The following is a 24304-nucleotide window of genomic DNA, read 5'->3' on the forward strand; positions in this document are numbered from 1 at the left end:
GAATTTTCTATACCTAAATTTTGGTGTGCTGAAAACTACTTGTAGCAAAATAAAGGAAATATGCTTTATAATAGGAGAATTTTTTTGAATCCTTAAATACTCTTTTATGGATGATGATTGCCACAAAACCAAATTACATCTTGTTTTATTTTCATATGTGATTGTCATTTGCAGTTACCATCAGTTACTCTCTTAATAACAAAGAGATTACAGTTAGTATGAATCTACAAGCCTTGATAAAGCATATAAATTGGAAAGATCCTGTAATTACAGTGAACTCTGTATAACACTATTGAGCTTCACCACTTAAAACCAACATCTTCACTTATTTTTGCAAATCTCCTTTTTCCAACTCAACCACATCAGTCACATTTTGCTCATGATATATGTTTATAATGACTTCAGAATTACATTAAATCTTTTTCTTTTTATCCTTTTAAATTTCTAATGTTTGAAAATATAGTCATTACAATGGATGTCCATTTTAACAGATTTTCCTGACTCTGAGTTTAGAAGAAACTTAATGATAATACAAGTGTTTCTCTCTCTTTTTTTGTTTTTGAAGACAATAATTCTTAATATTGATTGCAACTTTTTTCCTTTTCTGTTTCCTTGCTAAAGTTGAACCAAAAAAAATTCTGTAATCTAATACTTGGAATAATGGTTGAATTTTGTGATAATCCCAAAACTGCAGCTCATGTCAATGCTTGGCAAGGGAAGAAGGATCAAACAGCTGCTAGTCTTTTAATTAAATTGTGGAGAAAGGAGGAAAAAGAACTAGGAGTAAAACGTGATAAAAATGGGAAGATCATTGGTGAGTATATTTATAATTGTTAGTAGAAGCAATTAATGTCTATATTTTAAAAGATCTGTAAATGGTATTAGGAAAGCATCAGGCCTTTCACCCCTTTGTCTAATTTTTTTTTTTTTTTAACAAAGGTTTGAAAAATTTGCTATCATAAGTGATGGGAAGAAAACTAAGTAAGTTAGTAGTAGGTTCATTTATTAGAGAATATTTTTAGGAAATGGTATTTAATTATATTCTTTAACTAAAAAAAATTAAAGTAGTTCCTAAAGATGCTTCTTTGGGTTTTCTGCTTTTACAGATAGATTTGGTAATATTTCATTGAGATGTAAATAGATTGCTTCAAAATAATATTTTGGCATTTTATACATTTCTGTTCATTTTTCCTTTTTTTAAATCCATTAGGCATTATCCATAAAAAATCCATAAAAAATGGATTTTTTAAATCCATTTTTCCTTTTTTTAAATCCGTTTAATCCATGATCTGATTAATGTTTACAGAGTTTACTTTTTATATGAAAGAAGATATTGTTTCCTAAATAAGAATAGTCCAAATGTTCAAAAATGTTAATTACTAGATTCTAAATTAATGATACTTACAGTATCATAATTTTTAGTTCATTTACATATTCCATACTGCTATATTACTTTTTTTTTTTTTTTTTTTGTGAGACAGGGTTTCACTCAAGTCACCCAGACTGGAGTGTGATGGTACAATCTTGGCTCACTGAAACCTCTGCCACCCAGGCTCAAGCAATTTTCCTGCCTTAGCCTCCCAAGTAGCTGGGACTACAGGCATGCACTACCACACCCAGCTAATTTTTGTATTTTTTGTAGACATGAGGTTTCACCATGTTGCCCAGGCTGATCTCAAGCTCCTGGGCTCAAGCAATCCACTCACCTCAGCCTCCGCAAGTGTTGGGATTATAGGCATGAGCCACCACACCTTTCAATATATTACATTTTCTTTTTTTCTTTTTTTTTTTTTTTTTTGGAGACAGAGTCTTGCTCTGTTGCCCAGGCTGGAGTGCAGTGGCACGATCTCAGCTCACTGCCACTTCTGCCTCCCTGGTTCAAATGATTCTTCTGCCTCAGCCTCCCAAGTAGCTGGGTCTACAGGCACATGCCACCATACCCAGCTAATTTTTGTATTTTTTTTATTAGAGACAGGGTTTCACCATGTTGGCTAGGCTGGTCTCGAACTCCTGACCTCAGGGGATCTGCCCGCCACCACTTGCCAAAGTGCTGGGATTACAGATGTGAGCCACTGCACCCCGCCTACATTTTCTTTTTTTTTTTTTTTTTTTTGAGACGGAGTCGCGCTCTGTCGCCCAGGCTGGAGTGCAATGGCCAGATCTCAGCTCACTGCAAGCTCCGCCTCCCGGGTCTACGCCATTCTCCTGCCTCAGCCTCCCGAGTAGCTGGGACTACAGGTGCCCGCCACCTCGCCCAGTTAGTTTTTTGTATTTTTTAGTAGAGACGGGGTTTCACCGGGTTAGCCAGGATGGTCTTGATCTCCTGACCTCGTGATCCGCCCGTCTCGGCCTCCCAAAGTGCTGGGATTACAGGCATGAGCCACCACGCCCGGACCCCGCCTACATTTTCTAAGCCTTTTAAGATTCTTATGGTTTCATCTAAATGGTTCACATTTTTATTTATTTTATTTTAGGTTCAGGGGTACACATGCAGGTTTGTTATATGGGTAAACTCATGTCACAGGGGTTTGTTGTACAGATTATTTTGTCACCCAGGTACTAAGCCTAGTGCCCAATAGTTATTTTTTTCTGACCCTCTCCCTCCTCCCACTCTCCACCCTCTAATAGGCCTCAGTGTGTGTTGCTCTCCTCTATGTGTCTATGAATTCTCATCATTTAGATCCCACTTATAAGTGAGGACATGCGGTGTTTGGTTTTCTGTTCCTGTGTTAGTTTGCTATGGATAATGGCCTCCACCTCCATCCATGTTCCCTCAAAATACATGATCTCATTGTTTTTATGGCTGTATAGCATTCCATGGTGTACATGGACCACATTTTCTTTATCCAGTCCGTCATCATGGACATTTAGGTTGAATCCAGGTCTTTGCTATTGTGAACAGTGCTGCAGTGAACATTCATGTGCGTGTGTCTTTATGGTAGAATGATTTATATTCCTCTGAGCATATACTCAGTCATGGGATTGCTGGGTCGAATAGTAGTTCTGTTTTTAGCTCTTTGGGGAATTGCCCCACTGCTTTCCACAATGGTTGAATTAATTTACACTCCCAGCAACAGTGTATAAGCATCCCGTGTTCTCCACAACCTTGCCAGCATGTTATTTTTTTGACTTTTTAATAACAGCCATTCTGACTGATGTGAGATGCTATTTCATTGTGATTTCAATTTGCATTTTTCTAATTATCAGTGATATTGAGCTTTTTTCATATGCTTGTTGGCTGCATGTATGACTTCTTTTGAAAAGTGTCTGTTCATGTCCTTTGCCCACTTTTTAATGGGGTTGTGTTTTTTCTTATAAATTTGTTTAAGTTTCTTATAGATGCTGGATATTAGACCTTTGTCAGATGCATAGTTTGCAAAAATTTTCTCCCATTCTACTGGATGGTTTTTCATCCTGTTGATAGTTTCTTTTACTGTGCAGAAGTTCTTAAGTTTAATTAGATCCCATTTGTCAATTTTTGCTTGTGTTCCAATTCCTTTTGGCATCTTTGTCATGAAATCTTTGCCCATTCCTAAGTCCAGGTTGGTATTGCCTAGGTTGTCTTCCAGGGTCCTTATAGTTTTGGGTTTTACATTTAAGTCTTTAATCCAACTTGAGTTGATTTTTGTATATGGCATAAGGAAGAGGTCCAGTTTCAATTTTCTGCATATGCCTGGCCAGTTATCCCATCACCATTTATTAAATAGGGAGTTCTTTCCCCATTGCTTGTTTCTGTCAGCTTTGTTGAAGATCAAATAGTTGTAGGTGTGTAGCCTTGTTTCTGGGCTCTCTATTCTGTTCCATTGAACTGTGTCTGTTTTCGTACCAGTACTATGCTGTTTTGGTTACTGTAGTCTTGTAGTTTAGTTTGAACTTAGGTAATATGATGCCTCTAGTGTTGCTCTTTTTGTTTAGAATTTCCTTGGCTATTGGGGCTCTTTCTGGTTCCATAGGATTTTTTTAATAGTTTTCTCTAGTTGCCGGGCACGGTGGCTGAAGCCTGTAATCCCAGCACTTTGGGAGGCCGAGACGGGCGGATCACAAGGTCAGGAGATCGAGACCACCCTGGCTAACCCAGTGAAACCCCGTCTCAACTAAAAAATACAAAAAACTAGCCGGGCGAGGTGGCGGGCGCCTGTAGTCCCAGCTACTCGGGAGGCTGAGGCAGGAGAATGGCGTAGACCCGGGAGGCGGAGCTTGCAGTGAGCTGAGATCTGGCCACTGCACTCCAGCCTGGGCGACAGAGCGAGACACCGTCTCAAAAAAAAAAAAAAAAAAAAAAAGTTTTCTCTAGTTATGTGAAGATTGTTGTTGATAGTTTTATAGAAATAGTATTGATGGGGCCGGGCGCGGTGGCTCAAGCCTGTAATCCCAGCACTTTGGGAGGCCGAGACGGGCGGATCACGAGGTCAGGAGATCGAGACCATCCTGGCTAACACGGTGAAACCCCGTCTCTACTAAAAAATACAAAAAACTAGCCGGGCGAGGTGCCGGGCGCCTGTAGTCCCAGCTACTCGGGAGGCTGAGGCAGGAGAATGGCGTGAACCCGGGAGGCGGAGCTTGCAGTGAGCTGAGATCTGGCCACTGCACTCCAGCCTGGGCGGCAGAGCGAGACTCCGTCTCAAAAAAAAAAAAAAAAAAAAAAAGAAATAGTATTGAATCTGTAAATTGCTTTGGGCAGTATAACCATTTTAATGATACTGATTCTTCCTATCCTTGAGCATGGGATGTCTCTCCATTTGTTTGTGTCATCTCTGATTTCTTTAAGCAGTATTTTGTAATGCTCATGGTAGAGATCTTTTGGCTGCCTGGTTAGCTGTATTCCTAGGTATTTTATTATTTTTATGGCAATTGTGAATGGGATTGTGTTTCTGACTTGGTTGTTGGCTTGGCTGTTGTTGGTGTGTAGGAATGCTAGTGACTTTTTTTTTTTTGTACATTGATTTCATATCCCAAAACTTTGCTAAAGTTGTTTGTCCGCTAAAGGAGCTTTTGGGCTGAGACTATGGAGTTTTCTAGATACAGACTCATGTCATCTGCAAACAGGGACAGTTTGACTTCCTCTCTTCCTGTTTGGATGCCTTTTTTTTTTCTTTCTCTTGCTTGATTGCTCTGGCCAAGATTTCCAATACTATGTGGTGAAAGAGCGCATGCCTGTCTTCTGCCAGTTTACAAAGGGAATGCTTCCAGCTTTTCTCCATTCCATATAATGTTGGCTGTGGGTTTGTCATAGATGGCTCTCATTATTTTTAGATATGCTTCTTTAAGTATTGTTTGTTTTTAAATGAAAATACTTCACCTTCTGATGACTTGTATCTTCCTTCAATCCATTTTTATTATTTCTGAATTTTGACCTATAGCATCATAAAATAGTTTTTATATTTATAGCATAATATATAGAAACCAAAAGTAAAGAAGGTTACATCACTGTTAAACTGACATTACTCAAGTTCTGGATTTCAAAATTTTCAAAATTAGTTACATAGAAGTTTTACTTTTAAAAGGTAATTTTTTTAAATTTTAATATTTTACATAAGCAATAAAAATGAAAGCTCTAAGTTTTGCCACAGAGTGGGGAAGAAATAGCTGCTAAATTATTATTTCAAAAGTGTAACCATGTAATAGGCACTATTTTTTTTTGCTACAATATTTTTATGTATTTTATGTTATCTAGAGTAAAATCTCAAAATTAAGTATTTGTTTACTATGGTTTTGATCTGTCCCTTTTCTATTTTCATGCTATCCAATGGTTAGATACAAAAAAACCTCTATTTACTAGCTTTCAAGAAGAGCACAAAATCATCCCACTGCCTGCTAACTGCCCATCTATTGCGGTTATGGATGTTTCTGAGAATATTAGAGCAAAAATTTATGCTATATTGGGCAAACTAGGTAAGAAGTTCTCTTCAAATTTGCAAGAGTCTATCTGTTTTGCTAAGTATACACACTGATTTTACTTTGGAGTCAGTTTTTCAAATATAATGAGCAAAAGTCTCTTTACACAGAGAAATGCATTTTCCATTGTTACCCCAATTCCCAAACTACACCCCTCACCAATTAAATCAGAATCTCTGTGTGTGGGATCCAGGCAACAGTATTTTTTAAAGCTCCCCAGGCAATTCCAATGTGCAGATAGGATTAAGGATAGTTAGTTTAGATGATTAAGCTTAAAATACTAACATTCTGAGTCACTTGAGTTTTTTTTTAAGTCTTTGCTTTCTATTAAGGAAAAAGTTATCAAACACTTTTCAGCTTCTGAAGTAAGATATTATTGTCTGACTACAACACAGAAACTATTCCTATATATTGGATGACCTGGCAGAAATTTATTATAGAAGGAAGCCTACTCACAAGCTACTCACAGAATTAACTTTATCATAAAGCAAGGTGAAATCAAAAGTAACTTTTCATTTGTTTTAAGATAGATAAGATAGATAGATAGATGATAGATAGATAGATAGATAGATAGATAGATAGATAGATAGATTCTTTTAATCACTTGCTCTGCTAAAGTAATTCTGTCTTTATAAACTTTATTTTAGATTTTGAAAATTTACCTGGCCTCTCCGCTGAAGATTTTGTCACCCTCTGTATCATACATAGATATCTTGATTTTAAAGTAAGTATCTTTTTAATAACCTGATTATTAAAATCTAGATAGCAAAAAACTAACTGGAAAATAAAAGTTCTATTCATGGTTGTAAGCAATCATCTACATACTGTATACTTTTTATTTTTCATTTTGCATCTGATGCTGTTGAAGAAAGCATACACCCATCCCATGATTGGGTGTTTTTCATGGGATAAGATCTCATCCAACTTAGTTTGTGAAAGAAGATGTACAAAACTGATATAAGCCGGGCGCGGTGGCTCACGCCTATAATCCCAGCACTTTGGGAGGCCGAGGCAGGCGGATCATGAGGTCAGGAGATCGAGACCATCCTGGCTAACACGGTAAAACCCTGTCTACTAAAAATACAAAAATTAGCCAGGCATGGTGGAGGGTGCCTGTATTCCCAGCTACTTGGGAGGCTGAGGCAGGAGAATGATGTGAACCCGGGAGGCAGAGCTTGCAGTGAGCCGAGATCACACCACTGCACTCCAGCCTGGGCGACAGAGCGAGACTCTGTCTCAAAAACAACAACAAAAAAAACTGATATAAAACTATTCAGAAGCCTACCAAAATATATATATATATATATATATATATATATATATTTTTTTTTTTTTTTTTTTTTTTTTTTGAGATGGAGATTTTGCTCTTGTCACCAGGCTGGAGTACAATGGCATGATCTTGGCTCACTGCAACCTCTGCCTCCCAGGTTCAAGTGATTCTTCTGCCTCAGCCTCCCAAGTAGCTGGAATTACAGGCACCTGCCACCACGCCCGGCTAATTTTTGTATTTTTAATTTTTGTATTCTCATGCTTGTAATCCCAGCACCTTGGGAGGCTGAGGTGGGTAGATCATACGAGGTCAGGGGTTCGGGACCAGCCTGGCCATACAGTTTCTTCTCTTTGGAGTTGGAATTAAATAAGTTATTACTTATTAAAACAAATTATTAATACTTATTAAAGTATTATTTTATCATTATATTATGATCCAATCTTGATTAAAAGATAGTAGGTTACTTACCTTGCTAGTTATAATTTTGTCAGTAAATACTTTTGAAGTCTCAAGAAAGTCTTTTTAACATTCTCCTACTAATATTAGTGCTGTGTATTTGAATGTTGTAAATGAGTAAACATCTATCATCTTTCTTTCTTTCTTCCTTTTTTTTTTTTTTTTTTGAGGCAGAGTCTCACCCTGTCACCTAGCCTAAAGTGCAGTTGCATGATCACAACTCACTGCAGCCTCAACCTCCCAGGCTCAAGTGATCCTCCAGCCTCATCCTCCCAAGTAGCTGGGACTACAAGTGTGTACCACCATACCCAGCTTTTTTTTTTTTTTTTTTTGGATAGAGACAAGGTCTCACTGTGTTGCTCAGGCTGCCCTCAAACTCCTAGGCTCTAGTGATCTATCCACTCCACTCAGCTCAAAGATGAATTTTTTCCTTATCATAGATTTTTTTTTCTTTAATTTTATGGGTCCAGCACACTTCTGCTGCACAACTCTGCTCTTTTTTCTCTAATTCTAAATACACTCAAGAACATTAATTTCTAGACAGCCTAGAATATGAAATGGAGCCACTGGCATGACGGAACCATGGAGTTAAAAGCTTGAGATTCCATTATAATTTTCCTTAGCTAGAAGGTGAGGGGCAGGGCCCCTTTTCTCAGGGTGGCTGGGTTCTAGGGTCCTAGTAATCCCCATGTTCATTCTCCTACAAGTTCATCTTGACCTAGCCTTCAATACATAGCTTTAGGGAGGAAAGTAACAGTAGTTCAAAAAGATGAGAATAAATCAGCAGTTTCTGCAGCTGTGAAATCAAGGTAACCATAAACTAGAAGGCAGTAATGATGGTGATGATGGCAGTGAACTAGGCATAGGAGAGCCTTATCCATGAATAAGGCTCCATTGAAAAACATTTGGTAAATTCCTACTGAGTACTCAAATGTAGCTGGTACCCTCAATCATTCCCAATGCACTTATTCCCAAGAAGTAATTTAGGAAAAGTTTAAGTGTTAACAGGAGTAAATAACCATTTAAAAGATTGCATAATTGTACAATTGCATCATTTATTTTTGGTTAATTTAACTTTGTTAAACTTTGTTGTAACAGATTGGAGAAATATGGAATGAAATATATGAAGAAATAAAATTAGAAAAATTAAGACCAGTCACTATAGATAAAAAAGCTTTGGAAGCTATTACAACAGCATCAGAAAATGTTGGAAAGATGGTTGCTTCTCTGCAAAGTGAGATAATTGAAAGCCAAGCACGCCAAGATGTGCAAAATGAACAAAAAGTATATGCAAAAGTAAGCTACATAGGTAGTGAGGAGGGAGAACGAAGATAGGTTGGTTAATGGGTACAAAAATACAGTTAGATAGAATAAGTTCTGCTGTTCAATAGCACAGTAGGGCAACTATAGTAACAATAATTTATTGTATATTTCAAAATACCCAGAAGACTTGGAATGCTTCTAACACAAAGAAATGATAAGCGTTTGAGGGGATGGATATCCCAATCACCCTGATCATTACACATTGTATGCACATATCAAAATATTGCATGTATGCCATAGATATGTACAACTAGTATATATCAATAAAAAAGTAAGCCACAGATACCATGAAGGCACAAGATATTAATTTCAATGTATAAACCCAGATGAAGTTATCCATAGCATATATTTTTCTTACTTGTGTTTCAGCCTTGAGTTATTTTGTGATTTTCTGTTAGAGTCATTTTCAGTGTCTCTGTGCAGTTTTAAAAGAAACTATGAAGTTTGAGATTCAGTTACTGTATTCAGTGCTGTTTTTTTGCATTATAATTTTATTTCTACAGTCTTAAATTTTTAAAAGGCAGAGAGATACTTGAGACATGCCACTGCACTCCAGCCTGGGTGACAGAGTGAGATTCTGTCTCAAAAAAAAAAAAAAAAGAAACTGATCTTTCTCATTTCAGATACAGGCCACACACAAGCAAAGAGAGCTGGCTAATAAATCATGGGAAAATTTCTTGGCTAGAACATCAAATGCAAAAACGTTAAAGGTAGGATTTTTAATATATTACAGTATCCACAACAAATAGCCAACTCTTAACAGACAGACTTTTTCAGGAACAAATATTCATTCATTTTTTCCTAGTGACCTTTCTATATACTACCAACACTATTAGATGCTCATAGGCAATTTAGAGTGATAACTGAAACTGCATTTCACAGTTACAGAAGGTGCTGCTTTGAGTTTCATTTGGTGTATCAGGGAGAAGCAAGGCTGATGTTCTTGACCTACATAAAGAAGAAGATGATAGCCAGGAATGAGCAGGAAAAATGTGTTCTGCTTTCCATTCTGAACTTGCTTATTCATTGATTTCTTTCCTGTGAGAGGCAAAGTAAAGGACACAAAGAGCCGCTGTCTTGTATTGCTTTCTCCCCCATAGAGCTTTCCCCTCTGTGATCACCAAAAGAAGCATTATGTTAAAACTTAAATGTGAACTGGGGATAAATATGCCTTTGTAGAAAAATGTAGTAAGCTACTTCAACTGTAAGCTAGAAACTCATCTAAAAAATGTATAGTGCTAATCATTCACTTGAAATATGTGAGAAACACCATGGATTTCCAGAATTTCATTACTTTCCCCAACCTATTTCCATTAATATATTGGATACACTTTTTAAAAAATCTCTCCTTCATTTCTGATACTTTGGATACACTTTACCTAATGTTCCAATTCTTCCTGTAGATATAAAATTGCTAAATGTTAGTCCACAAAGACAGTGGAACCATATTAAGATAGCAAAACCAAAGTTAAGAACAAGCTCACTCAAGGTACCAAGTTACCTTCCTTTTCACTGATAGTTCTTCTCAACTCTATTTATAAAATATCTTCATGACTGCCTGTATTTTTAGCACTAGTTAATGAAAATCAGCTCCTTTCCTGCAGATGGTTTATTACTTCACATTTCACTTGTTTAGTGTCGCAAATAACTTGAAAATAACTTCAAATAGCTTAAATATAACTGCAATGAATTACATAATTTATATTATTCTGAATGCTTAATATGTAAGTATACTTAATTAGTTGGTAATTTATGCAACATATTTTGCAACATGCATCACCTGATATAAATTTAATAGCTTATTAAATTATGTGCTAAAAATTGAACCTGATTTCTTTAGGACCTGCTTGACTCCTTGGTCATGTATGACCAATACTTCCGGAAATCTCTGGAAGACTTTTAGGTGACAGGAGTCTTCTTCAATGTGCAAAGTATCTAACTTACTAATAACTGTCTTTTTAGTCTAAATGAGTAAATGTAGATTTCAGCGCTATCTAATAAACAGCCAAAGCATAAGCTAGACACAATTAAATCTATTTTTCATTGTAAGTACCATCATTACTGATTTAATAGCAATTAATGTTTTCTTTCTAATTAAAAAATCCTCAGAAAGCAAAAAGGCTTCAAGAAAAAGCTATAGAAGCCTCCAGATACCATAAACGACCACAAAATGCAGTATTTCATGGAACAGATATTAAAGGCCTTAACACAACGGTAAGATTCTTTTTCTCCATAACATTTTCTTAATAGACATTAAATTTAGGGTGTTTGTACAACTGTGCAAATGTACTGAAAACCACTCTAAAAATTTAGAGTTATCACTATAAATTTTACACTTTAAATGGGTGGATTATATGGTATTTAATTATATCTCAATAAAACTGTTCAAAAAAGAAAAAAAATTAAAATTTAAAAATTAGAAGTTAAAAAATCTAATTAAAAAAAAAAACTTAGGTTCCCAAAATTTTATTTATATGGGATTTTCATCTCACATTTTTTCTTTTTGCTGTTCAAATTTCACATCATTAAGACATGTTTATCTCCAAGGTATATCCACTCTTGCCCAGTTCTGGTTTAGAGTAGGCCCAGTCCTCCAGGCTTTCTAAGAAACTGCTATAAACACTAGTCAGCTTATAACTGTCCTTATCTCTCTTTGACAGAAAAGACGCAGTGCTTCATTTTCCTGGCAAATAGATCCCAAGTGTTCCTGGTATCCTCTGCTAGACTTAATTTGCCCCCAGTTACAAAGCTGATAAGCAATAGAAATAGAATTCAAACCTACTTTTCCTGGCTCCGATGCCCTTATGTTTCTATTATACCATAACTACCTCCTAGTTACTCATATGTACATTTGTGTCTTTTCAAAAGTAAGTTGAAGGATGAATTTTTCTCTTGTTGAAAATTGTGTAAATGGACTTTTGACATTTACCTTTTACCTTTTTTAGGTGCCCTCTGGTGGGGTAGTAACAGTGGAAAGCACTCCTGCCCGATTAGTAGGAGGACCTCTGGCTGATACGGATATTGCTCTTAAAAAACTGCCCATTCGAGGAGGAGCCTTGCGGAGGGTGAAAGCAGTTGAAATTGTGGATGCACCAAAAAAGAGTATTCCTACGTAATATATTCTAGAGACTTTTTGAAATAAAATCAGCTCGTAATTTTTTAGTTGAATATATCTTTATACATATGTAAAGCCAATATTTTAGAATAAGTATTTGAGTATAAATATTTTAGTAAAATACTATAAAAATAAAAGGACATATAATTTATTTTTATGGAAAACATCAACATGTAATATCAGAAGAGTTGTCATCAGTTTCTTTGGAAAGGCTCCCAGTTTTATTAAGTGAAATTGTAAAACATCAGTTAGGACTCTGTTGGTTGCATATGAACTATTCTAACTAGTTTAAGCCAGAAAAAAAATTTCTTACAGGCTCTGTATCTATCAAACCTAGGAGGAATTTAAACTACAGGCATTGCTGAATCTAAGGACTAAAACTATATGAGTAGGATCTTCTCCTTCCCTAGCAGCTCCTGGCTTATATTCTCTTAGGTTCATGCCTGTGTCTCCATGGTTTCTGCAAATGCCTATGCATCTCAGGACCCCGATTGCCCACATGCCTACTTCTGAGCCATTCACCATGACTTTGGCCATGGCTGAGTACTGCCTATTCCTGGAGCCAGAAGCAGGGCAACTCCATCCAAAACATATGGATAGAGTGGGGAATCAGGGTACTATTACCAGAAGCACGTATATATGAATATTGGACAGCAAGATAAACAATAACTCTGCAACAAATATGTTGGTCAAAATAAAATTATGTTTTCTCTGCTATAAAAGCTAATGTTAGTCATGAGCTAAATGGTAAAAAAGAAAAATATAGCTGGTTTTACTCTTAATGTATAAATATGCAAAGCAAACTCTAATGCTGCTTCTCTTCTTTGATGGGGAAGAGAAAGGTGTAATGGGGGAAGTGTTTTCCCTCATTTGGTAGTAGAGGTATCTTGTCAAAGAATAGGAGATAAATGCCTTTATGCTAGACATAGAGCAAATCTGTGTCCCTGGATGCCGTTATGAAGTCTCCCTCTCCTGCCTTCATTCCCTTCACACTCCTCCTCCAGCCTGGAAGCCATAAAGTTGAGTTCGTGTCCAGGGATCAGAGAAACAAGGACCTGTTTCTTAGGAAAATAAACGAATTTGAGTCTCGATTCTGGGCCCATGGGGCACACTCAGCAGTGTACTGGTAAATGTATAACTACTGCCTCTCCAGGAGGGAAAAGCCCTGATTTACATCATGTTCTCACCAATTCACACGGTATAAATACTGCCACTATTACCAATCTCAAGCTACCAACGTGATGCCATTGAATACAGCGTTGGGAAAACATAGCTAGCGTCTTTCATTATTAGATAAGAGCAGGCTGTATCACCTCAATGGACCCACATTTTCCTCCCTCTTCTTTCTTCCTCCTTCCCCTCCTCCTCCTCCTCCTCCTCCTCTTCCCTCAACTCACATTCTTCTAGGGATTTTCCATTATCCTGTCTGTGAAGATAGTAACGTCTTCATTGAGGGGTAGAGGTTGCAGCTGTTGTTATTGTTCTAATTAGAATGAGTTGCCAGTTCACCTCTGATTGGCGGCCTCTCACCCTGGCCCAGATGCCCATCTTCTTGTGCCCCATAGGAGTAGATAACATGCATCACTTTATCAGTGAGCTTTGTTCTCTCCTGAATCCCTTCCTCTAGTCTACCACCCTCAAGAAGATATTAGAAGGCATAATTTGTTTCTTTCCTTCACAGGAAACCCTAAGCATGGGTAGGAGCATACAACAATGAGATGCCCATACAAAAAGCACCAGATACATCTTAGGTACACGTCAGTAAACCCAGAATTGATGTAAAGTGTCCATGGCTAAGAACAACGAACCTTCGCTCCATTTTGTAGACTATAAGCTCTCTAAGAACAAGATAGACACCATATCTCATTAATTATTGTACTCAGTATCTCAGGAAATAAATTATTAGATAATGTGATGGTGGCCTCAGCTCCTGGCAGCCTTTCCCTTGAGCTCTGCAAATGCAGCAAAGTACTGAGCTCAAAGGGAAGATTCAGCCAACAAAATACTATACAAGTAATGCTCAACACAGCCAACATGTTAGTTTAAATGTATTTACTTCATAGCCGGGCGTGGTGGCTCATGCCTATAATCCCAGCACTTTGGGAGGCCGAGGCGGGCAGATCACGAGGTCAGGAGATCGAGACCATCCTGGCCAACACGGTGAAACCCCGTCTCTACTAAAAATACAAAAAATTAGCCAGGTGTGATGGCAGCCACCTGTAGTCCCAGCTACTCGGGAGGCTGAAGCAGGAGAATGGCGTGAACCCGGCAGGTGGAGCTTGCAGTGAGCCGAGATTGCGCCACTGTACTCCAGCCTGGGTGAAAAAGCAAGACTCCATCTCAAAAAAAAAAAAAATGTATTTACTTCATAACATGATAGATTTTTGAAAATCGACTACATGAATATAACTAAGGTGTGGAAATATTACTACTTGCTTGAGAATCATTTTTGTATGTAGTACAACTAAATGTCTCAGATTGATTAGGACTGACTCTAGATAATTTGTGATGTCTGTGGACCTTTCTTCTTCCATGTAGGTTTTGTCCATCAGCAAGAAGAAAGGTAAAACAGGGCAGATTATTATGTAACAGCTATTTAATAGACAAATAAGTTAAAGTTGACGGAGAGCAGTAATGTTCCTTAATGCAGACACTTGTACTTGGTAGACAGATTCGCCCAAGTTTGCATATTATAATTCCAGCCACCACACAATGAGTGAGTGAATCCTTCTCATAATGTCACTGACTCTAAGTCTCTGTCTCTCATCACATCCTATACTCTCACACCACCCCTGAGCCCTAGGGGACATGATGCCTACCCGATCCTGCCTGGCTGAGAGAAGGATGGTATATTTTCTTACACTAGTCAAGTGAGACAAAATTTCAAGCTTTCAAACTGAAATTTTTACTAACCAACTGAATGAAAAGAAAGTCAAAAGAATAAAAGTGTGGAATTCAGTGAGCACAGATAAAAGTAGCTTCAACAATCTCAGTAATGAGACTTTGACCACATGGGGGAGCTCAATCTAGCATGGTTAAACTAATTGTCAGACAGTGCTTACTTAACATTGGGTGAAAAATCAGTGAATAATTAGGTGAATAACTTTCATCCATCTGGCATCCTCAGTCTGCCTCATGGAACATAAAGTATATTTTACATACAACTATATTATCCACCTTAAGTCTTTTCAGGTCAAATATCCAGTTTCTTTCATCATTCTTCTAATAATATAATTTCTAGAATGTATGAATCTGGTCAGCTCCATCTGAAGTGCTACAATTTGTTAATATTCCTCTAAACTGTGACCAAACGGAACAAAGATTTTTCAGGTGAGCAGGATCAATGTAGTCCCTCTCATTTTTAACATGCATTCTGCCAACACAACCTTAACTTCATTAGTTTCATTATCAACCATTTTTCTTTGTTGCTTATATTTAGTTGCCTTTCAAGGAAAATGTCAGGGATGCTTTCTGAAAAAGAATAGCAGATCCTGACATCCAGGAACTATCCTGGTACTATCAGGTCAAAATTCTATAGATAGACCCAATACCCCAACTTTGGTTTCTAATATCATTCTCCAGTAAAACGAGCCAGGGCTTCTTGGAGAAATGGCTAATTCTAAGGCTGGGGCAGAAATATATGAGTCTGGAGCATCTTACTGAGCTCCCAGTGGCCAAAGCTGGAATGATTTGAACAAATCAATAATGTAGGTTTGGATTATAAACCAAAGTATAAACAAATGTTCAAACTCCATACTGATATAAATAAATGATGAAAGGAAGGAAAAAAGGAAGGAAGGGAGAGAGAAAGTGGGGGAAGCCTCCATACAAAGAATTCTAAATGATTTATGTAGATATTCCCTCCTCAAGAAGGTAGAAGATAACTACCCATTCTCAAGTATGGGTTATGCTTAGTGACTTCTTTCCAGAGGATATAATATAGAAAGAAAGTGGAAAGAAACTTTACAATGGAGAAAATTGGCAAACACTACCTTAGCCAAGATTAAACACCATCAATGGCAAGTCACATCAATGACATGTGCCTTTGATATGACGTGTTGAGTATGATTTACCTCTGTGGTCTTCATCCCAAAAGCCTATAATACCAGTCTAACAAATACATCAGGCAAACCCAAATTGAGGGGCATTTTGCAATATACCTGACCAGTACTCAAAATTGTCAAGGTCATCAAAAACATGGTCTGAGACATTGTCACAACCCACAGAAGCCTGAGAAGACATGGCAACTCAGTGTAACATGGGATCCTGGAACAACAATAACAAAAAAGGAGCTTAGGGGAAAACTACTGAAATCTGAATAAAATGGGAAGTTTAGTTAATATTGTATTGGGTTCAGCCTATTAGTTGTGACATATATAATATAAGATATTAACAATAAGAATAAACATGGGGCCAGCACAGTGGCTCAGGCCTGTAATCCCAGCACTTGGGAGGCTGACTTAGGCAGATCACTTGAGTCCAGGAGTTGGAGACCAGCTTGGGCAATGGAGTGCAATCCTGAAATACAAAAATTATCTGGGAGTGGTGGTGTACACCACACCTGTAGTTCCAGCTATTTGGGAGGCTGAGGTAGGAGGATCAATTGAGCCTAGGAGGTTGAAGCTGCAGTGAACCGTGATTGCATTACTGACACAGCAAGACCCTGCCAAAAAAAGAAAAAAGAAAGAAAAAGAAAAAGAAAAAAAATGGTGAGAAGTATATAGGAACTCTGTACCATCTTGCAGCTTTTCTTCAAATTTAAAACTATTTTAAAATGAAAAGTTTATCAAATGTACAAGAAGAAAACATTAAAAAGTGGGCAAAGGACATGAACAGACACTTTTCAAAAGAAGTCATACATGCAGCCAACAAGCATATGAAAAAAAAGCTCAATATCACTAATCATTAGAGAAATGCTATCAAACCACAATGAGATACCATCTCACACCAGTCAGAATGACTGTTATTAAAAAGTCAAAAAAATAACAGATGCTGGCAAGGTTGCAGAGAAAAGAGAATGCTTATACACTGTTGCTGGGAGTGTGAATTAGTTCAACCATTGTGGAAAGCAGTGGGGCAATTCCCCAAAGAGCTAAAAACAGAACTACTATTCGACCCAGCAATCCCATGACTGAGTATATGCTCAGAGGAATATAAATCATTCTACCATAAAGACACACGCACATGAATGTTCACTGCAGCACTGTTCACAATAGCAAAGACACGGAATCAACCTTGTCTTTGAACATGCCCATGATGACAGACTGGATAAAGAAAATGTGGTCCATGTACACCATGGAATGCTATACAGCCATAAAAACAATGAGATCATGTATTTTGAGGGAACATGGATGGAGGTGGAGGCCATTATCCTTACCAAACCAACACAGGAACAGAAAACCGAATACCGCATGTTCTCACTTAAGTGGGAGCTAAATGATGAGAACTCATGGACACAAAACGGGGAACAACAGACACTGGGGCCTACTTGAGAGTGGAGAGTGGGAAGAGGGAGAGGATCAGGAAAAATAACTATTGAGTACTAGGCTTAGTACCGGGGTGATGAAATAATCTGTGCAACAAACCCCTGTGACATGAGTTTACCTATAGAACAAACCTGCATGTGTACCCCGAACCTAAAATAAAAGTTTAAAAAATAAACAAAAGTTTATTTAAAGTTCAAAAAAGAGTCTGGCCAGGCTTGGTGGCTTATGCCTGTAATTCCAGCACTTTGGAAGGCAGAGGCAGGTGGATCACCTGAGGTCAGGAGTTTGAGACCAGCCTGGTGAACATGGTGAAACCAATCTCTACTAAAAATACAAAAAATTAGCCAGGCATGGTGGCAGGTGCCTGTAATCCCACCTACCCGGGAGGCTGAGGCAGGATAATCACTTGAACCCGGGAGGCGGAGGCTGCAGTGAGCCAAGATCATGACATTGCACTCCAGCCTGAGCAACAAGAGCGAAACTCCATCTCAAAAAAAAAAAAAAAGAAAAAAGAAAGATTTGATAGAAACAGCAGAGGAACTTTAGGCATAGATAATTATTATCCCTTGTATCATCTTATGAAGAAATATTTGTGGGGTCAATATTAGATCCTTTGCCACCTTTTTTCTCCTCAGCCTTAAGCTCTCTGAAAAATAACTGGTTATGAGCTAAGCCAAATGAGCTCAGCATAAACCCAAAGCTGTGAAACTGAGTCTTTACCATGGTACCACTACAAGAATTGGTGGTTGGTTTGTTTTTTAAAATGATCTCTTGACTGATCTAGTCAAATGATTTTGGATAGGACAAAAGAGAAGTACATATTGTCCCCATTCAGCTTCATTTTGACCACCCTCTTTTTTATCTTCTATTCTGATATCATAAAATTGCTTTTGAATTAGATATTTCAGTCTATCCCCTGCATTGTCCCACTTCAGTGTCAACTCTGTGAGTCAAGGATTACGTCTGGATTGTTCACTAATGTACCCTAAAGCTTAATGAATATTTGTTGAATGAATGAATAATGAACAGAAAGAATAAGTTTTTTTATATGCAGATGACACTATTTGTGCCAAAAACTGGGAGGAATTTACGTTATGTAATCACCATCAAAAAGCTTAAGATAAACTGTTTTAAAACCAGATTGCCCAGTTTAGCAAATGTTCTTATTTTTAACCCAATGTAGTATGTGAATTCAATTAAAAGAACTAGAAAACCATTTTGCCATTAACTGGAAGACTAATTTTATTGATTTAAGCTAAAATGTTTATCATCACTGAAATAAAATTGTCATGACAACTATGAGTGATTGAGGACAACTGGTTGAATAAGTTTTTAGACTAAAATTACATGGTCTTGCTTTACAGCATTGAACTTTTGATCTTCAATCAGTTGCCCAGATTGTAAAAGAGAACTGTTTTTTAAGGAAAACCGTAACACTGCTTCTAGGTACCACTTCAGCTCCTCTGCAGGAAATGAATTCTAGGAGGATAGCTGTCTGGTCATTTTTATGAGAACATTAGCCCTACCCTCCAACCAGTTGATTTTCTGAGCTTAGGGATCCACCCTTAATTGGCAAGATAAGAAGTTTTCAATCTAGGCAATTATTAGCCCTACAATCTCATATTATCTGCTACTCATGCAAAACTGTTTATATGAAATATTACTGAATGCTATGAGGTCCTTCTTTAATATTGAAAATTCCTAACCTGGGGTTTATGCAGCCCCCTGAAATTACATGCAAAATGTAATTTTATGAGTGTTTATATATAAAATCCCTAGTAAATTATCTATATGTCATCAGAATTTGAAAGTGGCCCATAATGTAAAGAATGACCCTCCTTTAATTCAGTTTATTCTTGGATCAAGTCAAACCACCAGACAGCTCGTTACTTGTTCAGTATTATTTTAGCCGATTTTATAAACTTTTTATATTTTACTGGAACCGGATTGTATAAGAGAGAACCTGTCATTGTAAGGATACTTGAAACCAGTGCTGTAAACCGTGGTAGCCACTGTGAAAACCTATGGGTCAGATTTTTATTGATTCTTTGTCCTGGAAAAGTCTGGGCCTCTATTGAACATGTGGTTTGGTTTTTCTTATAAGCATGTGAATCTTGAAACTGTTCATGTGTCCCTCTTCACTATGAGAAGTGGGAAACAGACCAAATTTATAGGCACCCTTTATCAAAGGTATAGGCATTTACAACATGCATTCAAAAAGTATTAATCTAAACCATAACTCCATTGTGTTACTTCCCTGTCTTCATGTCCCATTGTTCCAATTTCCTCCACTACTTCATGTTTTCCTTTTCTTCTTTATATGTCTTTAAAGCTTCACATCTTTTTTGAAATAAGATGTGAGATATAAATTGGCAATATAAAAAACAACTCATCTAACACAAAATTTCCATCAAATTGTACTTTACTAAAATGAAGTTTCTTACTTTTTATTGTTCCTTTTCCAAAACAAAGACAATAAAAATGAGAACATAAAAAGATTTTAGTCCTTAATGCATAGAAAAATACTTTAATATAGAAGATGGCTTGGTAATGAAATGTACATTTCAGAAACCACACAATATACTACATTAAATATTACTTTTTAGGATAATACTGCCATTAATTTTGGCACAGTTTAAAAGTCAATATTAATGTATAAGATACCTTATAAAATTGGTTACAATTTTATTCCATTGACTATTGTATTAAAAATATATATCACATTTGCCTTTCAATTGATGTTTTCTTTAAAACAAAGACAGCTTCTAAGTAAAATATTATTGAGAAATTACCTGAAAATGTTGGAATAATTCAATAGCAATAAAGCAATTACAACAAAGAATGACCAATATTAAAGAAATAATTTGGATAACTACTACAAGAAATATTTGACCTCATAAATACAAGTTTTCAGGTTGCTGTCATCTTGCTTGAGGTATTTTCCATGTTTTCTCTTAATGTAATACTCTCATTTTGTAAAATCTAGTCCTGTAAGATTTAAAAGAAGAATTGTTAATATTCATTCCAATATGACTCTTAAGATTTTCTGCTTTTATACAGCCCTATTGAAAAAATGAATTTCAAAAGCCTAAATACATGTTTGATGTTTAAAATTTCTTCAACAAATGTAATATGAATAATTACAGGGTTAAATGGCTTTCTTACAAACTATTCATGGGGAAGCAAGGATAATTTTAATTATCTACCAAAGTGTATTATATTCCAAGATCATTTAGAATTGTTTGTATATCAGAGCTTGTGTGGTTTGTAAATAATATAAAATGAGTAAAAATGAAAACATTTTTACTTTTAACATTTTAGGGAAAAAAACTAAATATGGCAAATTTGCTACTTTGTTGGATAACTTGAAAAAATCAGAAGAATTAAATAGTGACTTTTAAAGAAAAGTAAACTGCTATTCTCTTACATACACATTTAAATTACCTCCTGTTATTTTCTGTGGCAAATTATATTTGGGGGGCATCACCTGTCTTCTGCCCATTCCATGAGACCTTGAAAGCAAGCAGTCTACATACATGTCCCAGAAATCCTGAGCTATGTTTAAGAAGAGATTATAACGTCCAGGCCGCTGAGATTTTTGCAAGAACAACATGAAATTCCAAAAAGCATCCACATTGTGCTCTATCTTGAGTTCCTTGAGATCTATCAATGTCAAAGAGCAAGCTTTCCAGCACTGGAGATCAATGTCTTCGGTGATTCCTGGGCTAATGCTGGCAAGCACTCCTTTTTGAAACTCAAAGTCAGCGTTAACCAGATTGATCAGTATCATGCAGCCCAGCTGTAGAGAGAACCATCTTCTTGTAGCAAAACACATATTCTATACAGAAAAAAAATGAGGGAGGATATATTTAACTTAAAAAAGTTATGCAATCACTTGATCTAAAAAACTATAAATACACATATATTTGCTTTTGATCGAGCCAAATTTGCTTACTAGGTATTTGTTAGTTTTTTCTAAGCCACTGATTCTCTCACACCTTCCTTTAGGATGTTGCAGTTCCAGTTTGATTTACAACGTTCTGATGAAGAGACTTTGGGAGTCATTGAAATCCAACACATTTATGAAAATGCAAAGGTTCATTTCATCACAGACCTTTAAAACTGGCAGAAACCTTAAAGAGCTTGCGCTCCAACCTTCTCCCTTTACCAATTAGAACAGAGTTCCACAAGTCTTCAGACTCCTGACTGCCTATCCAAGACTCCTGTCTACCACAACACATTTCAACTAAGTGGATCGAAATGTAGTCCTTTCTACATGTAACCATAAGAAGTATTTTGTTGTTGTTAATTGAGATATTATTAACCCAAATGGTACTAGATCTCACAAGCATCGTTTAAGTTTCAAAGTTACTGCTGTTTCCATTTTCATGTATTGAAAAATACTTGTTACGCACTAATGTCCGGTGTATTCCTGGCTTCCCTCAGTTTGTTCAGGAGCTGGCTGGAGAAGATGAACATAGACATACATGAAGTGGCACGAAAACAAAGGCGATAAAAATCTTTCTAATGCCTCTTTGCATGTTTCCTTGCCAACTGATTGTTCGGTAAAATCGGCCCAAAGCACATAAGAGGAAGTTAAGGACTAAGTTGGCATTGAATTGCCACACACCGACTGTTCAAGACTGCTGTTGGAAATGTCCCTTTTACAACATTGACAGCCAACGGGGAGGGATAGGGGGAGAACAGATCCAGAACACAGGACTCACCTTTTCTCCCCGTACACCGCCGTCTGCCACCTCCCCAAAAAAAGTTAGGCTGAAGAGAGAAATCACACGAAACAAATCTAAACAGTACATTCAAGTCGTTTCACATCGTCGAAAATTGTGCAAATTCCCCAGACAAAGCTGAAAGCCGGCAGTTTATGACACGTGTTGTATCGGAGGGGCTAGGGTAGTAGAACCAGGGAATTTCTTCCCCCTCAATTTCAGGTTAGCGCCTCGCCCAGTGTCCCCCGCACCAGGTCAGGTCACCTGGGCGCAAAAGAGGGAGCCCACGCGTGAGTCGAGGACCTCGGGTCGACGGCCGACGCGCGCGTCGCGGAGCGGTGTCCTGGGTGCGCTGCGCTCGCTGGGAGGAGGACCGGGCGCCTCCTGCTCAAGAGGACCCCTGCCCTCCCTGGGTCCCGACTCCTGCCAAGGGCGCCCCTGCCCAGCGGACCCACTCCCCGAGGCAGGCGAACTGGGCGAGGCAGCCCTGTGACACCCACCCCGAGCGCTCACCGGGCGTCCGAGCTCGCCCAGCGGAACCGTCTCAGCCGCGTTGCGGTCCGGCGCTGGGAGGCTCTGGCTGGCACTGGCTAACCGCGGGTGGCGCTGCCGGTTCTGCTGCGGCCGGGCGGGGTTCCCGAGACAGACCTGCTGATGGGACCGCGATCCTTTTCTAGAGGCTGATTGAGGGGACAGAGCGTGGGTGGCCGCGCTCTCGAGGCCCCTCCCTGAGCTCCCCCAACTTCCCAGCCTCCAGACCTCCGGGCCCTCTGTGCCCTGCGCCCCTGCCTTGGCGGCTGCTCTTGCCTCTCCTGCCCTCCTCCGACTTTCTTGCTATCCCAAAGGGTGAGGGTCTTCTTCGGTCTCTCCTTCTTACTTTGTTCCTTCTTTTTTCCTAGCTGAGAATACCCATCTCGGCGGTAGTCGGTCCACATACCCAAGTCATCTTCCTCCGCCCACCTATGCTCCACACCGTATTCTCCTACCCAGAGAAAAATTCTCTTAAGGCTGTGGACTCTATAAAAATCTTAAACCTCCCTGAACGGTTCTAATCTCTAGCTAAACACCGTTTATTATTAACACTAACACATACACACGAACAACCATATCCTTGTTCTACCTAAATACACACTCTGGGGGAAAAGTTTCCTTTAGCCCTTCGTGGATGAAGACCCCAGCAAGTACCTTGAATTTCACATATGTATGTTGTCCATCAATATCAGCCCGAACACATCACTTGGACTATATATGAGTTTAAGTCTATCTGCTCTGCCCAGCAGCGATGATCAGATGGGGCTAGGGAAATCAATCCAAAGCCAGCTGCCTTATCCCCATTTCCCCTCACGCAGGCCACCCTTCTCACAGGTTCTTGAGCTGGGGTGGTGAAATCATGGGGTGAGATGAGTGCCAAACCGAACAGCCCAGTTCCCCAGTCATTGTCCCCGCTAAAGTTCACTTCTCCCAGGACCCACTATTATTCAGAGCTCCACCCTGTTCTCATCATGTCGGTGAAGCTAACGTGGTCAATCATTCGTTCTGCCCTGGCAATGCCTTTCTGCGCCCCTTCTATCTGCAGGACCACCTACTGCACAAAAGAGAACTGAGAAAAGGAGAAGACGTGCTTACTCGGATTAGGTGGGATACACACGAATTCATCTCACACCAGATATTCTTCTGCTCTAGACTTCCAAGTGTTTCAGTCCACCATTAAACATGGACTCTCACAATTAGCAGAGACTCAGAGTGACCTAATCCAACATCCTAGCTGAAACTTGAACAAACCACCCTCCCAAGGAATGTGTCCACCCACCAAAGCCACCCTCCCAAGGAATTTGTCCACCCACCAAAGCTGTTGTCCAATGTGACTTAACCTTGGGCACACGTCTCCACCCCCAAAAGAAGCAACCCCTTCCATCTTTGGGATAATGTTGGCCCTTCAATGCTTCCTTCTAAAATGAATTGACTCCATTTCTCTGTTGAATAACCATGTAGTTCCTGTCTGTCTTTTTTTGCAAGATATACTTTATTTTTC

At 38.3% G+C, this 24304-nt stretch overlaps 2 protein-coding genes across 13 annotated transcripts in view; one reads left to right on the forward strand and one right to left on the reverse strand.

The window, feature by feature from the left end:
* LOC105475469 (cilia and flagella associated protein 69) overlaps positions 1 to 22063 on the forward strand; it is a 77413-nt gene extending 55350 nt beyond the window's left edge. For 2 of the 11 annotated variants that reach the window (XM_071094793.1, XM_071094794.1), the window contains exons 15-22: positions 622 to 814; positions 5755 to 5892; positions 6543 to 6619; positions 8720 to 8917; positions 9568 to 9654; positions 11054 to 11158; positions 11890 to 12056; positions 21554 to 22054. In XM_071094793.1, coding sequence (XP_070950894.1) covers positions 622 to 814; positions 5755 to 5892; positions 6543 to 6619; positions 8720 to 8917; positions 9568 to 9654; positions 11054 to 11158; positions 11890 to 12056; positions 21554 to 21665 — 1077 coding nt within the window. In that variant the 3' untranslated portion in view covers positions 21666 to 22054. Of the gene's footprint in view, positions 1 to 621; positions 815 to 5754; positions 5893 to 6542; positions 6620 to 8719; positions 8918 to 9567; positions 9655 to 11053; positions 11159 to 11889; positions 12107 to 15300; positions 18559 to 21553 lie in introns of those variants that run through there. The other 9 variants (XM_071094787.1, XM_071094788.1, XM_011730724.2 and 6 more) reach the window with 9 other exon arrangements.
* On the reverse strand, positions 20961 to 22568 carry LOC139362789 (family with sequence similarity 237 member B). 2 transcript variants are annotated; one of them, XM_071094795.1, is made up of 2 exons: positions 22273 to 22568; positions 20961 to 21383 (listed from the first exon to the last, which is right to left on the reverse strand). In XM_071094795.1, the coding sequence occupies exons 1-2, from the start codon at positions 22360 to 22362 to the stop codon at positions 20961 to 20963; spliced, it is 513 nt and encodes a 170-aa protein (XP_070950896.1). In that variant the 5' UTR covers positions 22363 to 22568. The 2 variants fall into 2 exon arrangements, with proteins under 2 accessions (XP_070950896.1, XP_070950897.1); XM_071094796.1 differs by lacking the exon at positions 22273 to 22568 and adding an exon at positions 21961 to 22028.
* Positions 22569 to 24304: the final 1736 nt, after the last annotated feature.

The sequence above is a fragment of the Macaca nemestrina genome, chromosome 4 (assembly GCF_043159975.1).
Source record: "Macaca nemestrina isolate mMacNem1 chromosome 4, mMacNem.hap1, whole genome shotgun sequence".
NCBI lineage: Eukaryota > Metazoa > Chordata > Mammalia > Primates > Cercopithecidae > Macaca > Macaca nemestrina.